General features: G+C 40.0%; 1 protein-coding gene across 39 annotated transcripts in view; it reads right to left on the bottom strand.

The window, feature by feature from the left end:
* Positions 1 to 852: 852 nt before the first annotated feature.
* The window catches only part of LOC137335779 (calcium/calmodulin-dependent protein kinase type II subunit beta), a 233,461-nt gene continuing 209,182 nt past the window's right edge, over positions 853 to 25,131 (bottom strand). For 21 of the 39 annotated variants that reach the window (XM_068001156.1, XM_068001158.1, XM_068001161.1 and 18 more), the window contains 4 exons: positions 7,935 to 8,010; positions 5,375 to 5,469; positions 4,093 to 4,327; positions 853 to 2,736 (listed from right to left, as the gene is read on the bottom strand). In XM_068001156.1, coding sequence (XP_067857257.1) covers positions 4,095 to 4,327; positions 5,375 to 5,469; positions 7,935 to 8,010 — 404 coding nt within the window. In that variant the 3' untranslated portion in view covers positions 853 to 2,736; positions 4,093 to 4,094. Of the gene's footprint in view, positions 2,737 to 4,092; positions 4,328 to 5,374; positions 5,470 to 7,934; positions 8,011 to 8,496; positions 8,533 to 22,702; positions 22,787 to 25,131 lie in introns of all 39 variants that reach the window. The other 18 variants (XM_068001138.1, XM_068001148.1, XM_068001141.1 and 15 more) reach the window with 2 other exon arrangements.

Raw genomic sequence — 25,131 nt, 5'->3', positions numbered from 1 at the left:
ATCTTGCCAGATTCAGTGTTGCATACCTCCACTTTAATGAAGACATCCAATTAGTATGAACTGCACCGAATGCACAAAAAGTGTTAAGAATGATGATAGCCTATGATTGCCAGCGTATTAAATATAGATTTGTAGATACAAGGCAGTAATGCATTGTGTTTCAGATGATGTTGAGCTGTTTATCTGCACGATCTGTTCACCCCACCCCAATTTACGTGTTTCTCTTGAAATACATGTCCTGGATTGTTAACAATATGTATAGGAAGAGTTTCTGTTGTCAGTTTTATTTCATTTTGATCAACATTTATTTTTATCAAATTTGATTAAATTGCATTGGTATTGAGTATTACTGAATTTAAAAAGAGACAGGGTACCTTACATATAAGGCAGTAGGCCAATTAAAATATTCAGATGATAAACTACTTGACCGTCAACTTGGTGGTTTTCTTTGACAGCCTTGCAATCAGAATATTGTCTTATTGTTCTCCTTTGAACTCCACTTTTTTGCTATCTACTGGCTGTAACAGAATGTAGCTTTCGGGTAGAAGACAGATGGGGCCCATCTCATTGTTGGTTTCTTTGCTTACACAAATAAACACTCAAAAATCTATACCTGCAAATTGGTACATTTTTGTAATGGAATACTGAAGGGTTCTCGCTCACTCTCAAAATACTAATTTTCTTTCATCTAACATTGGGAAATTATGAATTTTTATGGTAAATATTAAGTATAGAAACAAAATACACAGAACTGTCATTTCTCTTGATTACAAAAAGCTGGATTTCAATGTATAGAGAGTATTTGTAAATGGGAAAAGGTCATAAAGTGTAAATCATTCACAAAACAGTAAATTCACACTGTAGTCATATAGTCAAGTTTTATTTCTAACATATCAACAATTTTTAAATGGAGAGGAACACATCGACCACATCCTGTAACATAATTTTTTTGTCCTCATATAAACCAGACCTGACAGAATTTCAGCTGCAGAGAACTTGAATCATAAAAAAAAAATCACATTTCATATTCAGGCAAGTTGCTGTGTAAAAAGCAAATATAGTCCATCATTTTCAACCGTAAAAATATCTCCAGCAAAATCAACATTTCCACACTTCAAGCCACGCGAGGCAGTAAATGAGGTAAAACTCATTTGTTTAATTCATGGGTTCCACAGCCCTCGTAAAAAAAATAAAAAAATATGATCCACACACAGCTCATTACAGTTAAGACCCCCAGCTGTCTAATTTAAAACATCCATAAAAACACGAAAAGAGGAGTCCTCTCTGCGTTTCCACAGCCCCTGCACAAAATTGTTAAGCGGTTGGTAGAATACATGCAAACCAGGTTTCCATTACACATCATCAGACAAAAAAAAGTTTTATGCTGTTACGAAGCTCAGAAAGGAGAGGGAAAGAGAAACGTATAGCTCTACAGGCAATCATTTTCGAAACCAACAGGATTAATTGTGTCATGCAAAAAATTTTTTTTTGTCTATTTCAATGAACTATTTTCTACACGAGATTAACAAAGAAACAACAAAGTGATCATGCCTTTCTGAGAAGCCAGACTGAGCTCAGGCATCAGATTGTATTACTACACACATCCAAGACTGTGCAATTTGAAAGCAGTAAAACTCGGTACATCATCTGAACCCATGGCAAGTTAAACACAAAATTATTGGCTATAAATATATATCATGCATCAACTCTGTAAAAATGCATATACAGTTTCAACTCATGGCAACAATTTTTTTTTTAATTCTAGAGTTGGTAGCACAGTATAATGAAACAGTAAAGAACACTGCATTAAATCTTGCTACTTTAACATGATATAGTTAACTCATTCACGTCCTAAATTAACATAACCAGGGAGGAATTTTCCCCAGTTTTTTCAGTTTTCACAGATCACTTTTATATCAGTGATGTACCTGTTAACGTTTTAAATTAATTTTTTTAAAACTTTGTTACATCAAATAAACACATTTCACACGAAACGAGAGAAAAATCCATAAACAGAGCCAACTTTTTTTTTCAGTACAGCACACAAAAGGTATTAGAAATGAAAAATCAGATTGCTGTGTTTCTTCATATAATTAAGTTGCACAGAGGCAACCTCTTGTGACAATTTGGTGATGGCAGAAGACTTTCAGATGTAATACTTTCCCCATTTAAAAACCGGTTGTGAGGCCTGTTTGAATGAAATGTTGGCTGCTTAATTTAATTGCTTGTCTTCTGCCTTTAACCATCCAAAAGTGTCAGTGGATGTGACAGGGCCTTGTTTACAGCTGTCCGAGTTCCACTGAAACAAGCATAACTACATCAAAACTTATGTTTGCAAAAGAACAAGTGACACATCTTTAGTGTACAAGAAAATGTAAAATGGAACACTAACCCTCCAACGTTAGGATGATCACCATTAAATTTTAACCTTCATGCTTTGGCAAATGTTTTGAATGAATTGTACAAATCACTGCCATCAAATGTGAACTATATAAAGTACATATACAGTAGCCATTTTTGATTTTGTAAATTTTTTTGTTTTTTTTTGTTAATGTCTGCATCTTGAGACAGTTGAAAGAAACACCATATAGTTCCACGAACGTGACAATTATGCAGCCATCAGGAGCATAATGTGCATGCGGACACGTGCATGTCACTGCTGGTCTTCAGAGGCCACCAGGTCGCGGCTCAGCTTGAATGTTTGCTCGGGACAGAACTCTGCCAACTTCTTCAGCTCTGTGGGGAACGGTTAAAAAAAGTGTTAAAAGCAGACTCTTCCATCTTACAAATTTTCTCTTCCTTTTTTGTGAACAATAATTGATTTTACGTGTTACTTTTCCCAGTAGCAAGAGCACGGTGAAAATACAATGCAGTAAAACTGCAGTTGCCGTTTCACGCATACCAGTGACCATTAACAGAGTGGCATTGACAGAGGAATTAAAAAGGAAGTAGTTTCCATTTGTTTTCTCTGTGTGGTGTGCAGTGCAGAGCACTGAAGTTTGAGCTGGAGAGCTTGGCAGATGTTTTAAATATAACATGAGTGCAGATTTGAAAATGAGCTATGCATTGCACTTTCAAATGTATTGTATTTGAGTTTTATCCCTGGCTGTGAGATGGAAAAGACGATGTTGTGTTTTGAGGTGGCTAAAAGCTTGACCAGATCTTGTGGGGTTACCACAGTTTTCCCCAAATTCCTTCATGTGCTGATCAGATGGAGAATACTGTATGAGAAATGTTCAATACCAAAAGGGAAAATGACTTGTCGCCTAAAGTGGAGAATCACTAATGGATTGTACAGCGCATTACGACAAATGTGGTTAAAACTGTTTCCATACAATGTTCTATTTAACCACAATGGTAAAAGTTTGTCTGCACAACACCTACTGAGGGCAATGTCACAACACTGCAGAGAGAGAGGGAGAGACATACAGATGATATACAGCTATCATCCCCTCATTCACTTGCAGGATATTAAATGGCCTTGTCTGTGTTGAGACCCACTGCTTTAATCTGGTCTGAGCAATTGGATTAGTGAAGTAATTAGTGAAGTAATTTGGAGCTGCAGTATTTGTATTGCTTCTTCAAAAGAAGCATATGCACATGCATACTCCCAAAACTCACATGAACCCTTCGGCATACTTCTACCGGCTTTTGTGGATTTCTCCAATGTGGAAAATAAATAGATATTTGGGAACAGTCAAATGGTGGGTGATGGGGAGGGGAAGAGTTAACAGAAGAAAATTGATCACTTTGGGACATCAAGTCTGCTGCCAATTATGCCAGAAAAACATCTGAACTGTGAAGTGTCTGTGAATTGAGTGTGGTTCACGGTGTTGGTGCAGAGTTTGTCGTATGGACAAGTGGAGTACTCCACATGTAGGCTGGTATTCACAAGGTTTCAAACCTTCATTCAGCCACTTCGAAGTTAGGGTTCCTGCTGAAATGGCGACCTGCAACCTCCATCCACTTCAAATGGTAAAAAAAATCAAACAGGTGCAAGGCCAATTGATGCAAGCTGAATCTCATTTCAACTACCTCCATTTACCTTTCTCTGAATGTATGGCCATTTCATTCCAAACCTTACAATCATACCTTCACTGGAGTGGTGCTGCTGGAGCACCCGAGCAGTGGAAGTGAACATTCTGCCATTTGCTGTCCCGACGGTGCCAGACACGTGTCTCCTCTGACTGGGTTGTTCGTGGCCTACCCTGACTGTCTATATACTGGGTGAGTCGGATGTATGCTATGCAGGCAGCATCTTCTCCAATCAGATGCACATGAGGGTTCAAAATAGTTGTGTGGATGGGTTTGCTATTTTTCGATAACACTGCATGAGAGGAGAGAGAACAAAAGTCAATTCTGTTAACTGCAGTCACTCCAGTCTAGCAGTCCATTTTGCTTCCATCAACAGGAAAACTCCACGTAAAGAATAGGAAAAAGCTTCTCTACTTCCAGTTGGCATCAGCAGCAATTATTCCTGCAGTCCTTAACTTGTAATTACAATGTCCTCAATGTAAAAATATATAGTTCCTTTAGTAAGTATAAGTGCACCTTGCAGGTGGTTCAGTATGTTAGTCCTCAAATCGGACACAGGTACAACTCAGGGCCGTGTCTTTGCATTGAATTCCTGATCTCTGCCATGCTACTGGGGAGATGCAGAGCTGAAGCAAAGAGAATGAGTAGGTGAGTTACCCGCACATAACCAAATAGCTGCCTCAGGTGGAATTCGTAGAAGGCTGGGGGCAAGTTGCCTCCCTACACTTCAGGATGTGGAGTGTGCATAGCCTGAGAATAAAGGGAAGGGGTGGGGGGTCAAATAATTCTCTTTTAAATTGGGAGAGGTGGCAGTGTTGTGTGCCAGGCCAGCACCTTTAGGGGCAGAGTCTAACCGAAGAGGCTGCTTCTTAATCAAGTGCCAATCAGACTCCATAGGGTAAATTTTTCAAATGTGTACCACTGACTCACCTGCTGGGGGATCATAAAGAGAAATTATATGCATTCAGTATGTGTATTCATAAAGTTTGCCCTGAATTCTCTCTCTGGGTGTTTTGATAGTTATTGGCCAGGCTACCAGATGGGGCACCAAAAGGTGGCAAAGTGATAAAGATTCTGGAAGAGGGAGCAGGAAAAATTGATGCAACCAACTATTTACTGATTACAGGAAAGCACTGAGGGTGTAAATCGTTATCCCAAACTATTCTGAGCTAAAGAGGGAAACTGTAATGGCACGTGGCTGAAGCAAGGATGGATGCTGCTGGAGGGAACAGGCAAGGACAATCTGTGTTACTTTGTCATTTCTATACTGATCTATTTCACAAAATATTTTCCAATTCAAAAGTAAATTGCATATAATTCATTGTCAAAAATTGCTTACAATTCTCAAAATAAAATCTATGGAAATCCATTCCTTCAACTAGATTGCCCAGAGCTTCAGGTTCAAATGAGGTCAGTCCTGGATCACATATTTTCCTGCAAACAAATAGTAAAAGTATCTTATGAAAGTTGAAATTCGAAATGCTCCTGGGGATCATGAATGACATAGAATGATGTGTTGCTGTCACTGAGATCCCAGTCACAAAACATTATGCAATTATTTATTCAGGAACAAGATTGTTACTTGTAATGGCTGCTCCTTAGTATCAAAAGTCTTAAGGGTGCAGTTTGCTGCCATTGTCACATTGATGCTGGACAGTTTTAGTTGCACATCAATGCAGAAATTAGGGCTATAATTTGGGTGGTGGGTCCTGACCTTCAAGAGGGTGTCTCTCACTACTTTGAGTTTGTACTGGCTGCAATATAACACCAATCCAGTGTGAGACTACATTTCAAAAGTGCCCAAGCATTGGATGTCATAGGAACATTTAAAACTTTGAATGCCAGGGGAAGTTGGGTGACATAATTGGGTTTTCATCTCTGGACTGGATTCAAATCCATTGGAGAATGATGGGATGCACATTTCCGCTGATTTTTAAGGGTCTTGTATGAAATGAGATTGGGTAGTCTCAATCCATTTGGTAGTGGACACAGGCAGACAGGACAAAATTTCTCTTGATTCTAACTGGCAATGTTGCTTAGAGAGCTGCTTACTGTAGGAAATGGAAAAATGGCACACTAATGTGCTCTTCTGAGGTTGGGACTGAGCCACATCCAGCTGTGAATATTTTGTGAAATATCCCATCTGAGAGTGCTTGATGCTGACAAAGGGTGGCAGAAATGGAATGTGTTCCATTCCCAGAATGCTCATCCTTCACTTTGATGAGTGTAAAAATTTAAGAAAAAATGTAATAAATGCAATATTTTTAATATTGAGAGAAGAGCTGCCTCTAAACGCTTTCCTAACATTCAAAATTTACGGTGGCAGAGCCAAACTTTCTACATGTGCCAAAGCAGAGCTTGGTTATCACTACACCTGGTCAGGTTCGTATGTACGATAACAAGCGACTGCACACTGCAACCAGCAGATCTCGTTGCCAGATCATTCGTTGCAGCTTAATATCTTGCTTTAATGGCACGGTTATGGAAACAAGTGGAGAATATAAAATTGTTACCAACAAGTGGCATAGTTACCCTTTAAAAATGATCAAACTTCATCATTATGTCTACATTTTTGTCTTTCTGTTGGGATGTCCTTGTGAATATTTGTTTTGTTCTTAGTAATGATGCCACTTAAAAATGGCTCACAGCGGTCAGTATGTAGGAGCTGTGCCGAGTTGCACAGCTGAAGCTAAACTATGCTGGGTTCACGACAGCATGTATTGTTCATTCAGCTTCTTCACAGAAATTTTTCATGACCATTTGTGCTCATGCGGTCAATGTTATGCAGTGATTATGGCTTCTTTTTAAAAAAAATCATTCTTGGGATATAGGCATCACTGGCAAGGCCAGCATTTATTGCCCATCCTTATTTGCCCTTGAGAAGGTGGTGGTGGGACTTTTTCTTGAACTGCTGCAGTCTACCTGGTGAAGGTACTCCCATAATGCAGTTTGGTAGAGAGTTCCAGGATTTTGACCCAGCAACAACAAAGGAATGGCAAAATATATCCAAATCAGGATGGTGTTGATGTTTTACCTTCTATAGTAAAATGATTCCTAGAACTACTTTTAACAGTTATAAGCTGCACTATGTGACTGTTTCTCACTGCTGTTACTGTTCTCTTTGACAGCAAAAAAATATTGAAGTTAAAGATGTAATAAATTTTGTTGCTCGTCTGTCATGCAATAGGGTACAGTGGTTCTTTTAAATCATGTTGGATCCACATGGCATTAGTATCTAAACATTTTTTTTATATAAACAACCATTAATGATAAAGAATACCAGATGGGCAAAAGTTCTGTTGGTGAGACTCATTTACATTAAAATAGGTTATTCTATATTAAAGTTTTCTGAAAAACAAAAAGTCTGCGTCTAAACTACAAAAATCTACTTGAACTTCTTTCTCCCTCTTCCAATCCCTTCCTATCCCAAATATACGCTTCACTGGGTGATGATGTGGGTGGAATAGGTAATGTAAGAGCAAAGTAAGAGTCAACCCACATCTTAAAGGGGAACAGCCCATTGAAAGGATGGAAGCACAGCAACCTGGAAAATAAAACCAGAAGGTATTGTTTCAGGATTTTAAGGCTTTTGAACTGTGTAACCTTTAACAAAATCCACTACTAGGTAGAAGGAAATGTCTACCATTTTTAGATTGAGGATGTATGAATATTTATGGGGTAATCAATCATTTTCTTAAGAATACTTAGAGGAGGGATGGGAGGAAGTGTGTTTAATGCTGTATGCATTCTCAGAAAGGATGAAATCACAATGCTCTATAGGTTCCTGAAAAAAGACCAATTAAGGATTACACCATAATATTTCTGCGAATAACCAGAAATGTTTGTTGGGTGACAGTAACAAAGTGTTAACAAATGGGAAAGGTGGATTCTAAACTTACGCGTATGCTTCAAAGTCCCCATTGTTAATGGCTTCGATAAGCTGTTCAGTTAACTTGATGATTTCTTGCTTGCGAGCTGGAAAAAAAACAAAAAGAAAATGGGACCTTTGATACCATCCAAACATCATCACTATTGGGGACAAAAAATATCACTTTGATCCCCTGCTTAATGGTATCAATTCCCATTTAGAGTAATTCACTTTATTGTGTAGCTAATTAAAATTGGTGCCTGGAATAGCTGGTAAAATTAACTTTTACAATTAACTTTAATTAGTGTAAGCTCATACTTTGGATTGTTACCGTAATTTCACGAAAAAAAACCTGGACTGTAACCTAATTACCATAATTACATTCTGTGTTTGTGAGAAAGAAAGAAAATCATGTGTCACCCCGCACAATGAATCCATCCCATGTCAAAATGGCCCTACACAATACCTGATAAAACTACTCTCTTGTTGACGTACATAAAGATTTAAACCCATCCATAAACACGCTAAGACAATTCCCTTGTTCACATACACAGATTAAAATCTTAGTCATCTCCACTTTTGCAATGACTTACCTCTTACCTGTAGGAAGACCGAAGTTGGCCAGCCATCTGCAAAAAAAGTCGCACATATAACCCGCCCACGAATATAAGCCACATTGCCTCTGGAATACGTTTTAAAAGATATACCCTGCAGGTTGTTTTCGTGAAAGTACGGTAATTATTTAAGACTTGCAACCCTCCGAAATGTGGTGTCCTTCAAGTTGCTTGTTTTCAAAAAAGACATATAACACACAACAGACAGAATCATTATTTAAGCAACATTCCCAGAACCCATGCATAAGATGTGTCATGGGACATGGCTCGCTTTTAACTGGAACTTCTTATTGTTTGGAATGCTTGCATTGCTAAGCTAAAATTTTATATTGTTGAAGAAAAGGGCATCTGAAACCGTTGCCATTTGAGATAGCAGCAACAGATTGGGTATGTTGCTGTCAATAAAATGGTTGCTATGACACACTACCTCAAAAGGTCACCTTGAAAAAGATGTCTGAATTGCTATATTCAATAGTCGTACATTGCATTTCAATACAAAAATGCACTAAATCTATGTACATCTAAACATGTTCCTGTTTTAAAAACAAGTGATGTGAAATAATTCAGTTATGACATGAATAATTCAGAGACAGTATCCCAGATCTTATGAAGTTTTGTCACTTTACTCAAAGAGTTTTTGTTTTGTAGAAGTTTATGTTTGTTCACTGTCTTACAGTCCTTTCCTATGAATAATCAACCATCATCTTTTACTTCTGAGACTGTAAAAACATTTTTCTTTTACAATCTCTTTCCTGAGTTTGTATACTGGGCCACAAGGCAGATCTGGCATGTGCTTCATATGTTAGATTTATGACAGTTACCAAATTTATCCCAAGAGCATTTGACAAATAGAACCCTTGATTACTGAATGTTTCGAATGACAAAACGTACTCCATGTCGTTGCCAAACAATCACAGGCAGAAAATGCCTATTATTGCGTCGCAATTAGCAGTGTAATTTTAAACATTTCACAATGTGATAAAAATGAATTTCCACGCTTCTGGTGCATGAATCAGAATGTTCCACGAGAGACAGAGAAAGCACAGTTCTCATGGCCTCCTGCAATATGCTACGATTAGGTGCATGACAGCAGCCAAATGATCTTTGTCCTTGCTCTCCCTCATTGTGGGAGTGCCTAGCTTCGCCCCAACACAAAATCTGAAAATTTTCATGACAGCAGATCTGCAACCCATTGCTCTGTGACGCTGCATGTTGGTGCATATGTATATGTGACAACAGTGCAAATTAATCCTCATCATTTGTTGGCTATGTTTCATTCTTGTTCAATTTTACACAAGAGAAAAAGTAATCGAACCCCTTAGGTGTCATATTGACTAATATTGTATTGTGGCCAACGGTGCAATACGGTTCATGGTTCAAAGTTGCTAACTATTTAAGTCATCTCACTGTGCATTGGTGTAGTAACATGGGAGTTTGCTATTATCTGCGAGTGCCTGAGACCTAATACAGCAATGCAGTCATAATCTAGTGAAATGGCACAAAAAAAGACACTTCAGTGTTAAAATCGAAGAGAAGCATTGCTCATTACTATAGCAATTTTAGAGACCACACTAACGCTATTGATTTTCTGTCTTCCTGCTTAATTTTAATATTCATTTTTGGTTTGAAAGCAAACAATGTATGAAATATGATTTCAGATACAATTGCATTGTACGTTGATGGGTGCATATTAGCTCTTTGGAGATGAAAATGAAATTAGTGGAGTATCTAGACAATAAAGATTTTCCAGATGTTCACATGGTGTCTACAGCTGAATAGTTTTCCACGCAAGAGGAGAACACATGTGGAACACAGCGGTTCGATAGCTCTGTGAAAATAAGTGGGCAGGTCGCTCATGAACTCAGGCTGAATTTACACTGTATGAGACCAGCACTAAGTGCTGCCAATTCCCAAAGTGCAGGCCTTGCATAGCAGGCTGCAAGCTGAATGTACATCTTGCCAAGACCAGCAGCCCAAAAAGCTGCTAAAAAAATAAAAACTGGTCTTCTGGCAGTTTTACATTTAACCTTCAGCCTTCTGTGGGAGACCCTCCACTCAGGAACCAGTGGCACTAGCGCAGGTCTCTCACAGTGCAAAAATAGCTTAACTTATTTGTAGCAAGAACAAATACTATCAGCATATACCTTGAAATAATTACAATTTTGTTGCAATTGTTCTCCAGTCCTTGAAGCGTAGGTGTTTAAAATGCACTTTTTATGTTAATATTAAAAGTGTGTTGGGGCATGGGTAGATGCACCCAACCTTCTATCACTGACACCATAGGAGATTGAGGCAAAAACTGCAGGGATTTTTCCGAATTTCTTGCAGAGAAATTGCAGGTTATTGGGGTTATGTGTTGGTACTCTGTTGCTTAATCTAATAATTAAATAATTTTAAAAAGTTGTCACAGTAACACAGAGGCACTCTTCTCCTCCTCCCTCATTTCACACTGGCATTCTTCTTCCTCTGGCACTCGTCATTCCCTTCCATCCAGCTCTTGCTGGTACTCTTCTCCCTTCAATTCAAACTGAGCCTCCTCTATCCACCACTCCTTTTGCAGCCACCTCAGGAATGATACCGTGGGTTCACAGGTCCAGTGTAAGCTTGTCCCAGAGTAACTGAATTGAACATGTTCCATCACAATTTTATTTGGTGGTAATTCGAAGATGGAAGGTTACTACATAATGTTAGTATGTTCTCCTTCTCCAACAACAAATATCATTCAGCTAATTATAATGTGCTTCAATAAATTCATATTGGTACAGCACAAGGCACAGTAAGAGTTGATTTGGTAGCAGCATTTCACAGCCATTCCTTCCCCAGAACAAAACATTTAAAGGGTTCATAGTGGTTTCTATTTGGCTGTAAATGCAATTCTCTTTTTTCCTTTCCAGTTCATTGGTTTTAAATCCATTAAAGTGCACCAAGTGCAGGAAAACGTTAAGGAGCAAAATTACAAGTAATCCACGTAATCCTTCTCACATAATGGGCCAGAAATTGTTCCTGAAATAACAGAGGAGCTCAACAGCGCTCTCCATTTTTAAGGGCGAATTGAAGGAGCAAGTTCCCGCATTTGCACATGCGCACTAAAACGCAGAAATCGTGAACTTGCTCCTGTTGATTTGCCAGCGATTTGACAGCTGAGAATTAAAAGGACATCGCACACTACAATCATTGAAATCGTAAACTTGCTCATCTGCCCAGCTGTAAAGTAACTAATTACTCCACCAAAAGGCTTAAAAATACCAAGTCTTAACTAAGTTTTAAAAGCACAGTTAGTCTTATTGACTGCAAAACAACTAAAAATTAAATTGAAAAAATGTGGCGTCATATATCACTCCTTATTTTAATCGTTTTTGGTCATTAAAAGAAAAACTTTAAAAATTAAAAAAAATTGTTACTTTTCCCTTTTGGTTTTTTATTAAGAATTTTAAAAAAATTTATTTACAATGAATTCCAGAATACTAACTTGAATGAAGTTTGTTGTGGGCGTGACTTCTTTTCCTGACAGATTTTGTGGCGTGTCTTCTATTCTCTCAGACATTTCCATGTGCATTAACTTACCCTGTTCAGAGGCTGGGTTGATATTGCACAATTCTTTAAAAGTTCAAATTGACGCCACAGAGCCCACAGTAAGTACATTGTAAATTTAATTTGCAGGAGCTGCCATGCCGCTCTGCGCAAGTTCTGGCTCTGAATTTTTTTTTTCGTGTCACATTTTCCCACGAACTATCTGTCGAAGTTCATATGCAAGAGGACATTCTTTTTGCTGATACCAAAATGACAGAAATGAAAATGAATTAATTTGAGAATGGCTTCATTCATTATCCATGATTATGATCCATCAGTTCCTTTCCTGAGCCATACAGAGTAGGAAGATTCCAGGCTTGATCGCGGATGCGGCAGTGGTATAGGCACTACAATTGGCCTCAGTGCCCTGGGTTAGGGAGGGAAAATCATTGCTATCCAGTAACCTCTGCTATCAGCTGAGGACATGATTTGGCTTGGGTGCAATCCTCTGCGCAATCGAATAGCACAAATACTCTCACGTGAGAAATGGCAGCTCGGTGAGATACTGAAAGGTTGACTGTTGCCTGTGGAGTTGTGTTCCAGCCAGAGCCAACGCTTTTAGGAAAAAGGTTCTTTCCCTTAATACAGTAGGGCTGGATCATATTGCAAAATGTGTTTTTCTGATTGCTCAATGGTTAAGTGCAGCAGCTGGCATCCTGATGACTAACTGTCAGGAAGGATCTCAGTTTTAATTCTTGATCTGCGCAGAGTGAACACACTTGGCATCGGGGAGGAAGGGGGAATATGTTGTGGTGAAGCGACAGGAAATTAGCTACTGTTGCTATTCAGAGCAATCCCGAGTTGGGAGCTAGGCAAACTGAGGAGGAAGGAGTGAATGAAGAATGTTAGGAAGAACCTCTGCTCAGCCAACTCAATTGCTAGGGAGATAATAACACCTGAAAGGTATCACACAGGAAATAATATTTTAATTTGTGACCCTTCATTATATCTAACATCCCTCTTGAAACATTAACCTGTCTTGCTCATTCACATAAGACTATAAGAGATAGGAGCAGGAGTAGGCCATTCGGCCCCTTGAGCCTGCTCCGCCATTCAATGAGATCATGGCTGATCTGATTTTTACCTCAACTCCACTTTCCTGCCTTTTCCCCATATCCTTTGACTCCCTTGCTGATCAAAAAATTGTCTAACTCAGCCGTGAATGTATTCAATGACTCAGCCGTGAATGTATTCAATGACTCAGCCTCCACAGCTTTTTGGGGTAAAGAATTCCAAAGATTCACGACCCTCTGGGAGAAGAAATTCCTCCTCATTTCCGTCTTAAACAGGTGACCCCTTATTCTGAAACTATGCCCCCTGGTTTTACATTCCCCCATGAGGGGTAACATCCTCTCAGCATCGACCCTGTCGAGTCCCCTCAGAATCTTGTATGTTTCAATAAGATCTCCTCTCATTCTTCTAAACTCCAATGAGTATAGACCCAACCTGTTCAATCTTTCCTCATAAGACAACCCTTCCATACCCGGAATCAACCGAGTGAACCTTCTCTGAATTGCCTCCAATGCAAGTATGTCCTTCCTTAAATAAGGGCACCAGAACTGTACGCAGTACTCCAGGTGTGGTCTCACCAGCACCCTGTACAGTTGCAGCATGACTTCCCTGCTTTTCTACTCCATCCCCCTGGAAATAAAGGCCAATATTCCGTTTGCCTTCCGGATTACCTGCTGCACCTGTATGTTGACTTTTTGGGCTCGATATTAGCAGGGCGGCCGGGGGTCAGCGCCCGGTGAAATCAGTCTGCCCCGCGCGCGATCGCAGGCTGATTGGATCCACTTACCTGGTCTTCCGGGTTCCCCGCTGCTGAGCTGCGCGTTGGGCGGACTGCGCATGCGCAGTAAGGTCTGTCAGCTGGAGGAGTTATTTAAAGGGGCAGTCCTCCACTGACTCATGCTGCAAGAAATAGGAAGAATTACAGCATGGAGCAGCCCAGGGGGAAGGCTGCTCCCAGTTTTAATGATGCCTCACTCCAGGTATCATTGGATGGGGTGAGGAGGAGGGGGAGGACAGAGATCTTCCCCCCGGCGGCGGGAGGAAGCGGCCTGCCTCTGCCACCAAGAAGGCCTGGCTCAAGGTGGCAGAGGAGGTCACCTGCACCACCAACATATCGCCCACCTGCATACAGTGCAGGAGGCGCTGCAATGGCCTAGGTAGGTCAGCCAAAGTGAGTACACTTACTCATTCCCCTACCCTCCGTCTGCCACATCACCACCCCCACCCCACATCTCCTTCTGCACTGCCAACACTACTCTGTCACATCACCCCTCATACCCACTCAAAGCTTATCCTCATCTTACCTGCACTTACTCACCTCGCCAGTACTCATCCCGCCACTACCACTCAACCCAATCCTCATACAATCTCATGGCTCTATCTCATACTCACCCTCTCATGCATCTCTTTCACGGTCAGCCTCACTCAACCTGCCACTACCTGTGCTGCAGCCACAGGGCACGCATCACATATGCGCAGTAGGAAGCGTAAGGCAAACGTGTTGTGAGCATGAAGGGGATGCATAAGGGTGTTTGAGGGTTTGTCATGGTTTTTACTTATATTGAATTTCTGACCAACTCACATCACACATTATATTTGCACCACTACTGCCACGTCTTTGCGAATCTTGTCTGGTTTGTGCAATAATGCCCTTTCCTGAGGGTCACAATGAAGACTCACAGCTGATGCCACCCATTGTGTCACTGCAGAGTGGCTGTAAGTGTATTTGCAGGGCTCTTTTGTGCAGACGACTGAGAGACGTCAGCGATGTCCCCGGTGGCACCCTGGAAGGATGCGGAGGAGAAGTTGTTGAGGGCAGTGGTGACTTTGACAGCGACAGGTAAGAAGATGGTGCTCGGGCCAGCCGGGAGCAGCTCGGCATGAAGGAGGCTGCAGATGTCCACGACTACATGTCAAGTGACTGAGCCTCCGTGTGCATTGCTGCTCAGAGAGGTCCAGGAAGCTGAGCCTCGGTCTGTGGACCCTGTGGCGAGGGTAGTGCCCTCTGCGACGCATCTCTCTCTGCCTTTGCCCTCCCTCCTGCTGTGCAGGTGGATGTGTCACAGCACTGTGTTGTGAAGCTCCACGTGTCAGAGGTGGACGGCGTGGCCGGCGAGGCTGGTGATGCTGTTCGCCCTCCGAGGAGGTAATGACTGCAGCTACGGCGGCCCCCATCCGGAAGATGTACATCTGAGGGGGTCCACAAGGTAGGTACATGTCTCTGGACCCCGGGGTAAGTGTGCAAGTTGGTGAATTTTATTGTTAGGAGTAGGGTGGTGGAGGCCAAACTTTGTCCAAAGTGACAGAGTGGCCTCCTGCAATGAGTGAGGGTCTCCCCTCCCCACCTGTCAAATGGACCTTTGCAGCTGCCACAGGCTGATAGCTGCAACATGTCCATTTGAACTGGGAGTGTTCCCCCCAGTACAGGAAACAGTCCCAGTTGTTTGTAAAATCCCACCCCTCCTGAAATATCTCCTTAATCAGGTCTGTTAACGACCTGAAATAGCAGAATAAATACTGTCAAGTGGCACCCTGCCGGCTTTAATTGCCTGCGGGAGTCCCACATGCGGGGGTTGCGCGCGCACGTCAGCGCGTCTGTGGGGAACCCGGAAGTGGGTGGGTTGGAGCTGGGCTCCCGACCCGCTCCGGGATTCCCCGATTTTCGGAGCCCCCCCGCCAGGAATGCACCCAATCGCGGGTGCTAATATCGAGCCCTTTGTGTTTGATGTACGAGGACACCCAGATCCCTCTGTACCGCAGCATTTTGTAGTATTTCCGCATTCAAATAATATTTTGCTTTTTTATTTTTCCTCCCAAAGTGGATGACTTCACATTTTCCCACATTATAGTCCATCTGCCAAATTTTTGCCCGTTCGCTTAACCTGTCAATATCCCTTTGCAAACACTTTGTATCCTCCTTGCAACTTGCTTTTCCACCTATCTTTGTATCATCAGCAAACTTGGCCACAAGACACTCTGTTCCTTCATCCAACTCATTGATATATATTGTAAATAGTCGAGGCCCCAGCACTGAGCCCTGCGGCACCCCACTAGTTACAGATTGCCATTTTGAAAATGACCCTTTTATCCCAACTCTTAGTTTTTTGTTAGTTAGCCAATCCTCTATCCATGCCAGTATATTACCCCCAACACCATGAGCTCTTATCTTGTGCAGTAATCTTTTATATGGCACCTTATCGAATGCCTTTTGGAAATCCAAATACACTGCATCCATTGGTTCCCCTTTATCCACCCTGCCCGTTGCTTCCTCAAAGAACTCTAATGAATGTCAGACACGACTTCCCCTTCGTAAAACCATGTTGACTCTCCTTGATTGTATTATAAGTCTCCAAATGTCCTGCTACTACTTCCTTAATGATGGTTTCCAGCATTTTCCCAATGACAGATGTTAGGCTAACTGGTCTATAGTTACCTGCTTTCTGTCTCACTCCCTTCTTGAATCGTGGTATTACGGTTGCGGTTTTCCAATCCGCTGGGACCTTTCCAGAATCTAGTGAATTCTGGAAGATTGCAACCAATGCATCCACTATCTCTGTAGCCACTTCCTTTAAGAGCCTCGGATGCAAGCCATCAGGTCCAGGGGACTTGTCAGCCTTTAGACCCATTAGTTAACCTAGTACTTTTTCTCTAGTGATAGTGATTGTTTTTAGTTCCTCCCTCTGCCCCTTGATTTTCTACTATTATTGGTATATTATTAGTGTCTTCTACTGTGAAGACAGATGCAAAATATCTGTTCAATTCCTCTGCCATTTCCTTGTTTTCCATTATTATTTCCCCAGTCTCATCCTCTAAGGGACCTATGTTTACTTTAGCTACCCTCTTGTAGAAGCTTTTACTGTCAGTTTTTATATTTCTTGCTAGTTTACTCTCATAATTTATTTTCTCCCTCTTTATTATTCTTTTAGTCATCCTTTGCTGGTTTTTAAAGTTTTCCCAATCTTCGGGCTTACCAGTACTCTTTGCCATGTTGGATGCTTTTTCTTTTAACCTGATACCATCCTTTACTTCCTTAGTTAGCCATGGTTGGTTCACCTTTTTTGTGGAGTCTTTCCTCCTCACAGGGATATATTTTTGTTGTGAGTCATAAAATATCTTTTTAAATGTTTGCCACTGCTTATCCACCATCATACCATCTAAACTGTTTACCCAGTCCACTTCAGCCAATTCCGCCCTCATTCCTTTATAATTGCCCTTATTTAAGTTTAATACAGTAGTTTCAGACCCAAGATCCTCGCTCTCAAACTGGATGTGAAATTCTATCATGTTATGATCACTGCTTCCCAAGGATCATTAATTAATCCTGTTTCGTTACCCATTACCAGATCCAAAATGGCCTGTTCCCTGTTTGGTTCCCCGACGTATTGGTCTGAGAAACAGTCCCTAGTACACTCTGCGAACGCCTCTTGAGGGCTATTTTTGCCAATTTGATTTATCCAATCTATGTGAAAGTTAAAATCGCCCATTATTATTGCATTACCTTTTTTACAAGCCCCCCTTATTTCCTGATTAATATTTTGCCCTACATTGTAGCTACTGTTAGGGGGCATGCTGACAGACATGCTGTGCTTTTCCAGCATTTCAGTTTTTATCTACACTCTTATGGCATTGGAAGAAACATGGAAGCTGTTATACAAGCATGCCCTCCTTATCTGGGAAAAGATGGTTGGGGGCAAGGAACAACTTGAAACGGACAATGACAAAAATCTCCATTGATGTATTGAAAAGACATTTCATGTTGACAATTTGCCGCAATTTACATATGAATCATTGGTAAAGGTAGTTCTTGATGTCTCATAAAAAAACTTGTTTCCATACCATTCTGTGCTTACACAATTTCCTGTTAAATGCTGCAAATGCTTTATTTACAACAAATCTGCAACAAATAAAACTTGAAAAAAAAGTAGCAGTTGGGAAATATGTCCTGAAAAACTCAGTTTTGAAAAAGTTAAAATCTACAGTTATTTTTATAAATTTTGGCTTTAATTTTGCCATAACTATAGCTTTAAAAAACCCTTAAAGGTATGAAAAACTTCCAATTCAGTAGAATAATTCACATTACATAATTGGTGCTCCATAACAAATACTGTTCTAATCAGATCAGCCCTTCTTAGAACAAAAGTCTTCTTGTCTCATTTCAATATTCCTCCCATGGAATGCACAGAGCTGCCCTGTCAAGCAATCAACCAGCATCTCAAACAGGGAAAGGATGTGAATGAGAGGCAACCCAGAGCCCCTTCTCCAGCCTGTCCGTTAGGTGCTAATCATATTGCATATTCATTACTACCTAGCAAACAACACTTTAAGCCAATATTGGTTTGATCAAGTTACAGACAACTGAAGTCAGACCAAGATGTGTTTTCCTATCCATCTCAGTATCTTTCATAAATGTAACGAGTTTTCTTTGGTTAACATTTACATTGCAAATATTGAGAAACACACAGTCAAATCATTTATAATTACTGGGGGGAGTGTTCTTATAGTTTCACATACCTGCCACTTTGCTTGTCATTTCTGTTCTTAGTGCTTGGCCATATCTTTCTACTACTGACACCGAGCTGTTATTTAAACTGAGTGACCTACGCATGCTATTCTTATCCAGCTGTCCTCAGATCAGATTTAGTTAACGTGCTATGCCCTTCCAGATGCTCTTGATATCCTAGCTGTCATCTCTGATTCATTATAAATGGAAGTTCTTAACATGGCATAGGGAGGAGTTTATAAGCCAAAAGGATTAAAAATAATTATTACCCGCTCACCAAAGGATAAATTGAGACTAGAAAGAGTACAGCCTGTCTCTCGGAGCTGTCGTGTTGGTGGTGAGAGAAGGTTAATGATTCCACATTTGCAGTAGCGCTGCTGCTCTTTTTATGATAAGTGAGATTGAAAACTTATGAACACAAAGTGAGAATGAGTCCTGACTCAATTCCCCTCCATGTCCATGATTGCATTTGAAACGTTTTGTTTACAGAAAATGGTTTTAGAAGGCATTTGATTATGATGCCATATAAGAGACTTAAGAAAATTAAGGCATGTGGTATTACAGGGAATGTAACCACATGGACAGAGACACAGTGGTAAACAGATTTTTTTCAGATTCGTGAGGTATGGGGAGTAAGTAGTCTGCCCAGCGATGTGTGCTGGGACCTCTCAGGTTGGATGTGGACAGAAGATTAATAGTTGACCAAATTAGAGTGTGGCAAAATGAGGAAGAATGCAGGAGAATGTAAACAGATTAGTAAAGTAGAAATGTGTAGTAATGCATTTTGGGGAAAAAAACAGTAAAAGGAAGTACAACCTATAATGCAAGATTCACAACGGAGTGAAGGGACAGAGAGATTTAGGGTACAGATACCTAGATCAAGGTGGGAGTGTTCATTAAAAAAAAGGCAAATGGGATTCAGGGTTTTATAGACAGGGGCATTGAATACAGAAGAAAGGAAGCAATGTTGAATTTGTACAAGACATGGCCTACAATTGAGTTTTGTGTGCAGCTCTGAGCACCACATTAGAGCAAGAATTTTAGAACCATTGAAAGGATGCAGCAAAAAATCAGGGGACAAATTTGGCCCCCAGTCAAGAACCAGTCTAGTTCCCTCTTGAAGGCATGCAGAGAGTCAAGGCCCAACACACCAGCCGGCAATGTATACCAGAGGCTCAGTACTCTCTGGGAAAAGAGGAACCGCCTAACAACCAGTCTATTCCTAATCTTACATAGTTTAAACTCATGTCCCCTGGTCCTCCCCAATCTGTTAAACTGGAATAATCTATCAAGAGGTTCGCTATTCAGCCTTTTAATTATTTTATAGACATCTATCGGGTCTTCTCAAAGTCTATGCTGCTCTAAAGTAAATAGACCAAGGTCCTTAAGCCTTTCTAAGTAGCTGAGGTCGAAGAGTGGTGCCAACAGATGACTGGGAGCAGGTCAGGTTTTCAGCCCCTTGGTATGTGAATAGTGTTTGACATTAAAAGAAATGGAAGAAAGGACAAACAAAAAAATTGCCGGGAAATAGAAGGGAAGATAGAGCACCATTATGCAATGTGGCTGATGCAGGCTCTTCAGTGAAGTTTAAAATATCACAGTGCAGTGTTGCATTAGAAACAATGACGGTACACAAACAATGTAGATGTATCATAGGAACACAGTAATAGTTTTCGGCAGGAGAAGACCATCAGTTCATCTGGCCCACCTATCTGTCGGTGCATTTCTAATAAAACATATTGCGACAGTATACTGAATACTGCCAGTATTTTCAATCTCTGAACTTTTTACTGCCATGAAATATTATGGGTGTCTGAGATATTAATAGGCACATTTCCTGACTCGTGTCTTGAAAAATTTTAATGTCCACTACAGAACTTTTTTTTAAAAAAGGAATTTTTGTTCATAAAATGACTTAATCCAGTATTTTTTTTCCACATCAGCTAACTACAGCATGGATAACAGATAAGCATACTGCTTTGACAGTAACGTGACTGTACAAATATATAAGCTTCCAAAGATCAAGAGTGAGGGAACCTATGAAGGATATGGTGTGGCCAGCAATGGGGTATGAGGTAAATGCAGCTATAGCTTTTTTTGAGAACAATGAAGTGAAATTCAAAATAAAGACATTGGAAAGTAGAAGGTACCTGTTTCAAATTGTACATCACATTCATATATTTTCCCCATCTGCCCTGATGTTCTTAAGCACATTTCCTTTGATAAATGTTCACTTCAGACCATAACTTTCGATTTGGGATAGTGCAACTGTGTAAATATGCATATCTTAAGTATTTAAGGGAATATGCCAGGAACAGATTAAGAGAACAGTTTACTTGAGGGCCTGTATTTGAGTGCAAATGCCATGTATGACCATGTCAATCTGACTTTAAAGACCAAGTGTAAAATATTCCAGTTGGCACAAAACTAGACGTAACACCCATCGAACGTATTCATTGTCCCTGCAGTTAGATCCATATTACTTTATTACACATGAACTAAGAAACACTGGCCTTGAATTTCATGCGTAGGCGCATCCCGGAAGTTAGACCCAAAAATGTGCCCATTCTTCCGATCTCAAAATATGCTGGAATTCCCTGCCAATCTAATTACAATATGCCCAAACGTAGAAATAGGCGTAAACAATTGGGGCCCAAGGAAAGCGCTGAACTCACACCATACATTCCTTCTTTAAGTATAAAAATTAAAGTTTCAACCCATTCAACCATCATTCACATACATCAGGCACAGCATGTTTAAGAATCTGCAATCAGGGAAGCTTTTCAGTTTTTAATGTGACTTTTACAGAAAATACAGAGCAGGTCTCGCTGAGGATAAATGAAACGAAAACACTCAAAAAAAATTGCAATAAAACACCAGAAAAATTACTCTTTCCTGCTGAGCCTGAAAATGTGGTCATAATTTGAAAAGAGGTTCTGAGCAAGCGCAATTACAGGAATCTCGTTTATGAGGCTCTGTAACTTGGGGACATGGCCAGTTTTATGGGTATAGATGTGTTCGGGTGGTCGGATTGATAGATAGCTGTAAAAGTTCGAGGAGATTTGGGTGTATTGTAAATTTTGCAATCTTTTAATTAACATCATTGGTTTGCGCCCAGTTTATGTGCGACACTACGCGCAAGGATGGAGGAAATTCAAGGCCACTGTTGGTAAACGGGGAAGAGACGACATTGGGCAAACAGCTAAGTATTGACCAGATATTTTTTTCACTGCTGATCTCATATCAGAACAGTGGACGCATAGGACAGTTACCACTCCTCTGTTCCAGTTTTTCAGTGCCAGTCATCTGCGATACCAGCAGAAAAAAAAGCATACTGGACAGAAGTCTGTTGGCACCACTGGAAAACTGGTTTCTTCGAAAAGGTGTACTCCTGAAAATTCTCCTCCCCATTTGTGTAAATATCTTGCAAAGATACAGCAGTGTAAATTAGGCGCAGCTTTTGAAGATCCAGCATTGATTTTTGTGATGTACTGAAAAATTTGAACTTATCAAACTAGGAAATTTAGAAAAACCATTCTTGACGAAAATTTTCAGTGCTTACGCCTTCAAAGTACTGTGGGTGAACTATTCCTTTCCAAGGCTTAAAGCATAAAAACATTTTCTGTGAGGAAAAGGTTATGGTTTCACCAGAGTAGTTTTGTGATGTGAATTGTGCAATTCCATATCTAATTTTAACCACGCTCTGCAAAACTCTTCCTATCTTTTCCTTCCTAACCCCATCCCACTTAGTTTGGATGGTTGGACAGTTCATTGCATTGGCAACTCCACAAATTTTAACCTTAGTGGAGTTGTGCATAAGGATGCTTCTCTAATTTTCTCCTCCCCTGTAACCGGCAAAATACAACTTCACTCGGGAAGTAAGTTGAAAAGTTTAGCACTGGAGTGGTATCCAAACTTTAATCTCCTCAGAAACCCCTTGGCAAATTTCCATCTGGAAGAGTACTAAATCCTAATTGTGCAGAGTATGTCATTCCTCACGGTGTACCATTACAGTAAAGTACTGTTATAGCAGTATGATGACTTAAATGGCATAACAAAGCCATTGTTCAGATAGAGTCGGATACTAACATCTGTAACACTTACATTGAGTTGGAGGAGGTGAGCTGAGGGGTCTCTTGGAATCGTTGGACTGACTCTTAACACTTACACGGTCCACACCTTTAGCAACTGAGTTTGTGAAAGAAATTATGTAAAATGTGAAAGAGACACAGAATATCTGAGACTAAAAGCAGAAATGGATAAACTTTATGAGGAAATGTTTTTCCAAAAAAAAATTAAAGCCATATTCTCTTTTGAGAGGAATAAATAACTTCCATTCCAAATTGTACAGTAACAATTTGGTTTCCAAAACAGGGAAAAGTTTTTATGCACAATCTACTGCTCTGATTCTGGAATCACAGCAACCAATTTGCACGTAGCAAGGTCCCACAAACAGCAATGTGATAATGACCAGATAATCTGTTTTAGTGATGTTGGTTGAGAGATTAATATTGGCCAGGACACTGGGGAAAAGTCCCCTGCTCTGCTTCAAAATAGTGCCATGGAACCACATTGTTCTGGACTATTATATTCATAGTCACAAGTAAAATTAAATTTGCATATCCTATGATAACAAAGATAGTTGATTACATTATACTGCACGTTATTTTGGACTTGCAAAAACTTCATGATTAGGATCACATCCTGATCCCAGTGATCTCACAAATTAAGTTCCAATGAACAAAATTGTACATGTGTACTTTAACATAAAGAGCCAGTAAAGAGTGCTTTACAATATAGAAGCAGTCCAATTTAATGGGCATTGGAACTTCTGGACTTGGCAAAGCAATCATTTCCTCTTTCCTCTTCTTCCTAACCCTGGTGATGTGCACCATTCTCCAGCTAATAAAAAATAAGCTGCTGGCAGTCCTCTGTTATTCTACAGGCAGTTGTATGGAAGTTTGTCAGAGGAACCCAGGCTGAGAAAAGTTGACAATATTTCTCCCTCCCTGTTTCTTGCCCTCTGCTGAGACTGGGAATTTGCTGGGTGCAGAATTATGGGCAGGATCCCATTTCTGCAGCTTTATAACTTGAGGGCATGTATGCAGGATCAGTGCCTCAGGCCAGTTTTTTCTTGGAATGTTAATCATTCTTTTCTTACCGTACTCCAGAACCACTAGGGTAAAACAAGAAGAGAATATGGCTTTAAGGATCAATCCATAAACCTGCCACCAAACATTGCTGGCTGACTGAACAAGATGCTGATTTGCATGGATTACCGTCTGCAGTCTAATTCAGTGAATCATATCATGTATTACCATTTGATCCTTCTGGATTAATGCCCTTAAAAATACAATTGTGACGATATCTGAGCAGTTTTTTTTAAAATGAAGTATGAAGCTGGTCAGCCAGTGACTATTTCTTTCTGAAAAAAATCAAGGCAAAAGTGGAGCTGTGCCATTGGACTGATGACATGCTGAATGAAGAATCAGCACGTTGTTGGACCAACTGCTCAGAGTACAGTTAAATATTGTGCGTGCATTTGATCCAGGATTTGCCTAGTCAGAAGGCTAACCCAGTATATTAAATCTTCACTTAACCATGTTACCCAATATATTAATCTTTACTTAACCATGTTACTCAATATATTAAATTAATCTTAACCATTTTACCCAATATATTAAATCTTTACTTAACCATGTTATGCAATATATTAAATCTTTTCTTAACCATGTTACCCAATATTAAATCTTTACTTGACCATGTTACTCAATATATTAAATCTTTTCTTAACCACGTTATCCAATATATTAAATCTTTTCTTAATCATGTTACCCAATATATTAAATCTTTTCAAAACCATGTTACCCAATATATTAAATCCTGACTTAACCAAAAACTTACAGCATTTTTACAATTTTAATATACTTGAACTATCAATTATTTTTTTTATGTTGAATTGATTACTTGATTAACCAAAACAAATCGCAAAAATTACACCAGTGGATATTCCCTGGGAATAAGATGCAATTTTCATTTCAAATGGATATGAAATAATAAACACTGCAATCACAGCCACCAAGTTTTGCTTTTCAGAAATAACAGGATGTGAGTTGGAATAAGTTATATTCAAAAAGTCCCATAGGCTGAATGCGAGATCACATACCCAGTCAGCAACATGCCGAGCGCCCTGACATCTTTGAAATGTATACTGCTGACAGCTGAGCCTTCAGCAGAATTAGTCATTTAAAATGTCTAGCCTTTCTCCCATCTCATAAAGGTTGGGAAAGGGTCAGATTCACCACCGCTATAAAATGAATCTCATTGAACCAAATAGTAGGGGTGTAAAGTAGATTAAATATGTATACATGACTACCTGGCTGTTGAAGCATTCAAGAAGAATATATTTTAGAAGGGGAATTGGGAAGAGAAGAAACAGAACTCGCGTACACTGTCCAAAGATTGTATTGGAAGTTCATATTTTAAAAGCTTTAAAGGCAAGGAATTACTTACCAATGAAGCAAATAAGGTGG

The sequence above is a fragment of the Heptranchias perlo genome, chromosome 20 (genome assembly GCF_035084215.1).
Source record: "Heptranchias perlo isolate sHepPer1 chromosome 20, sHepPer1.hap1, whole genome shotgun sequence".
NCBI lineage: Eukaryota > Metazoa > Chordata > Chondrichthyes > Hexanchiformes > Hexanchidae > Heptranchias > Heptranchias perlo.
This window is presented reverse-complemented; position numbering and strand designations above follow the sequence as displayed.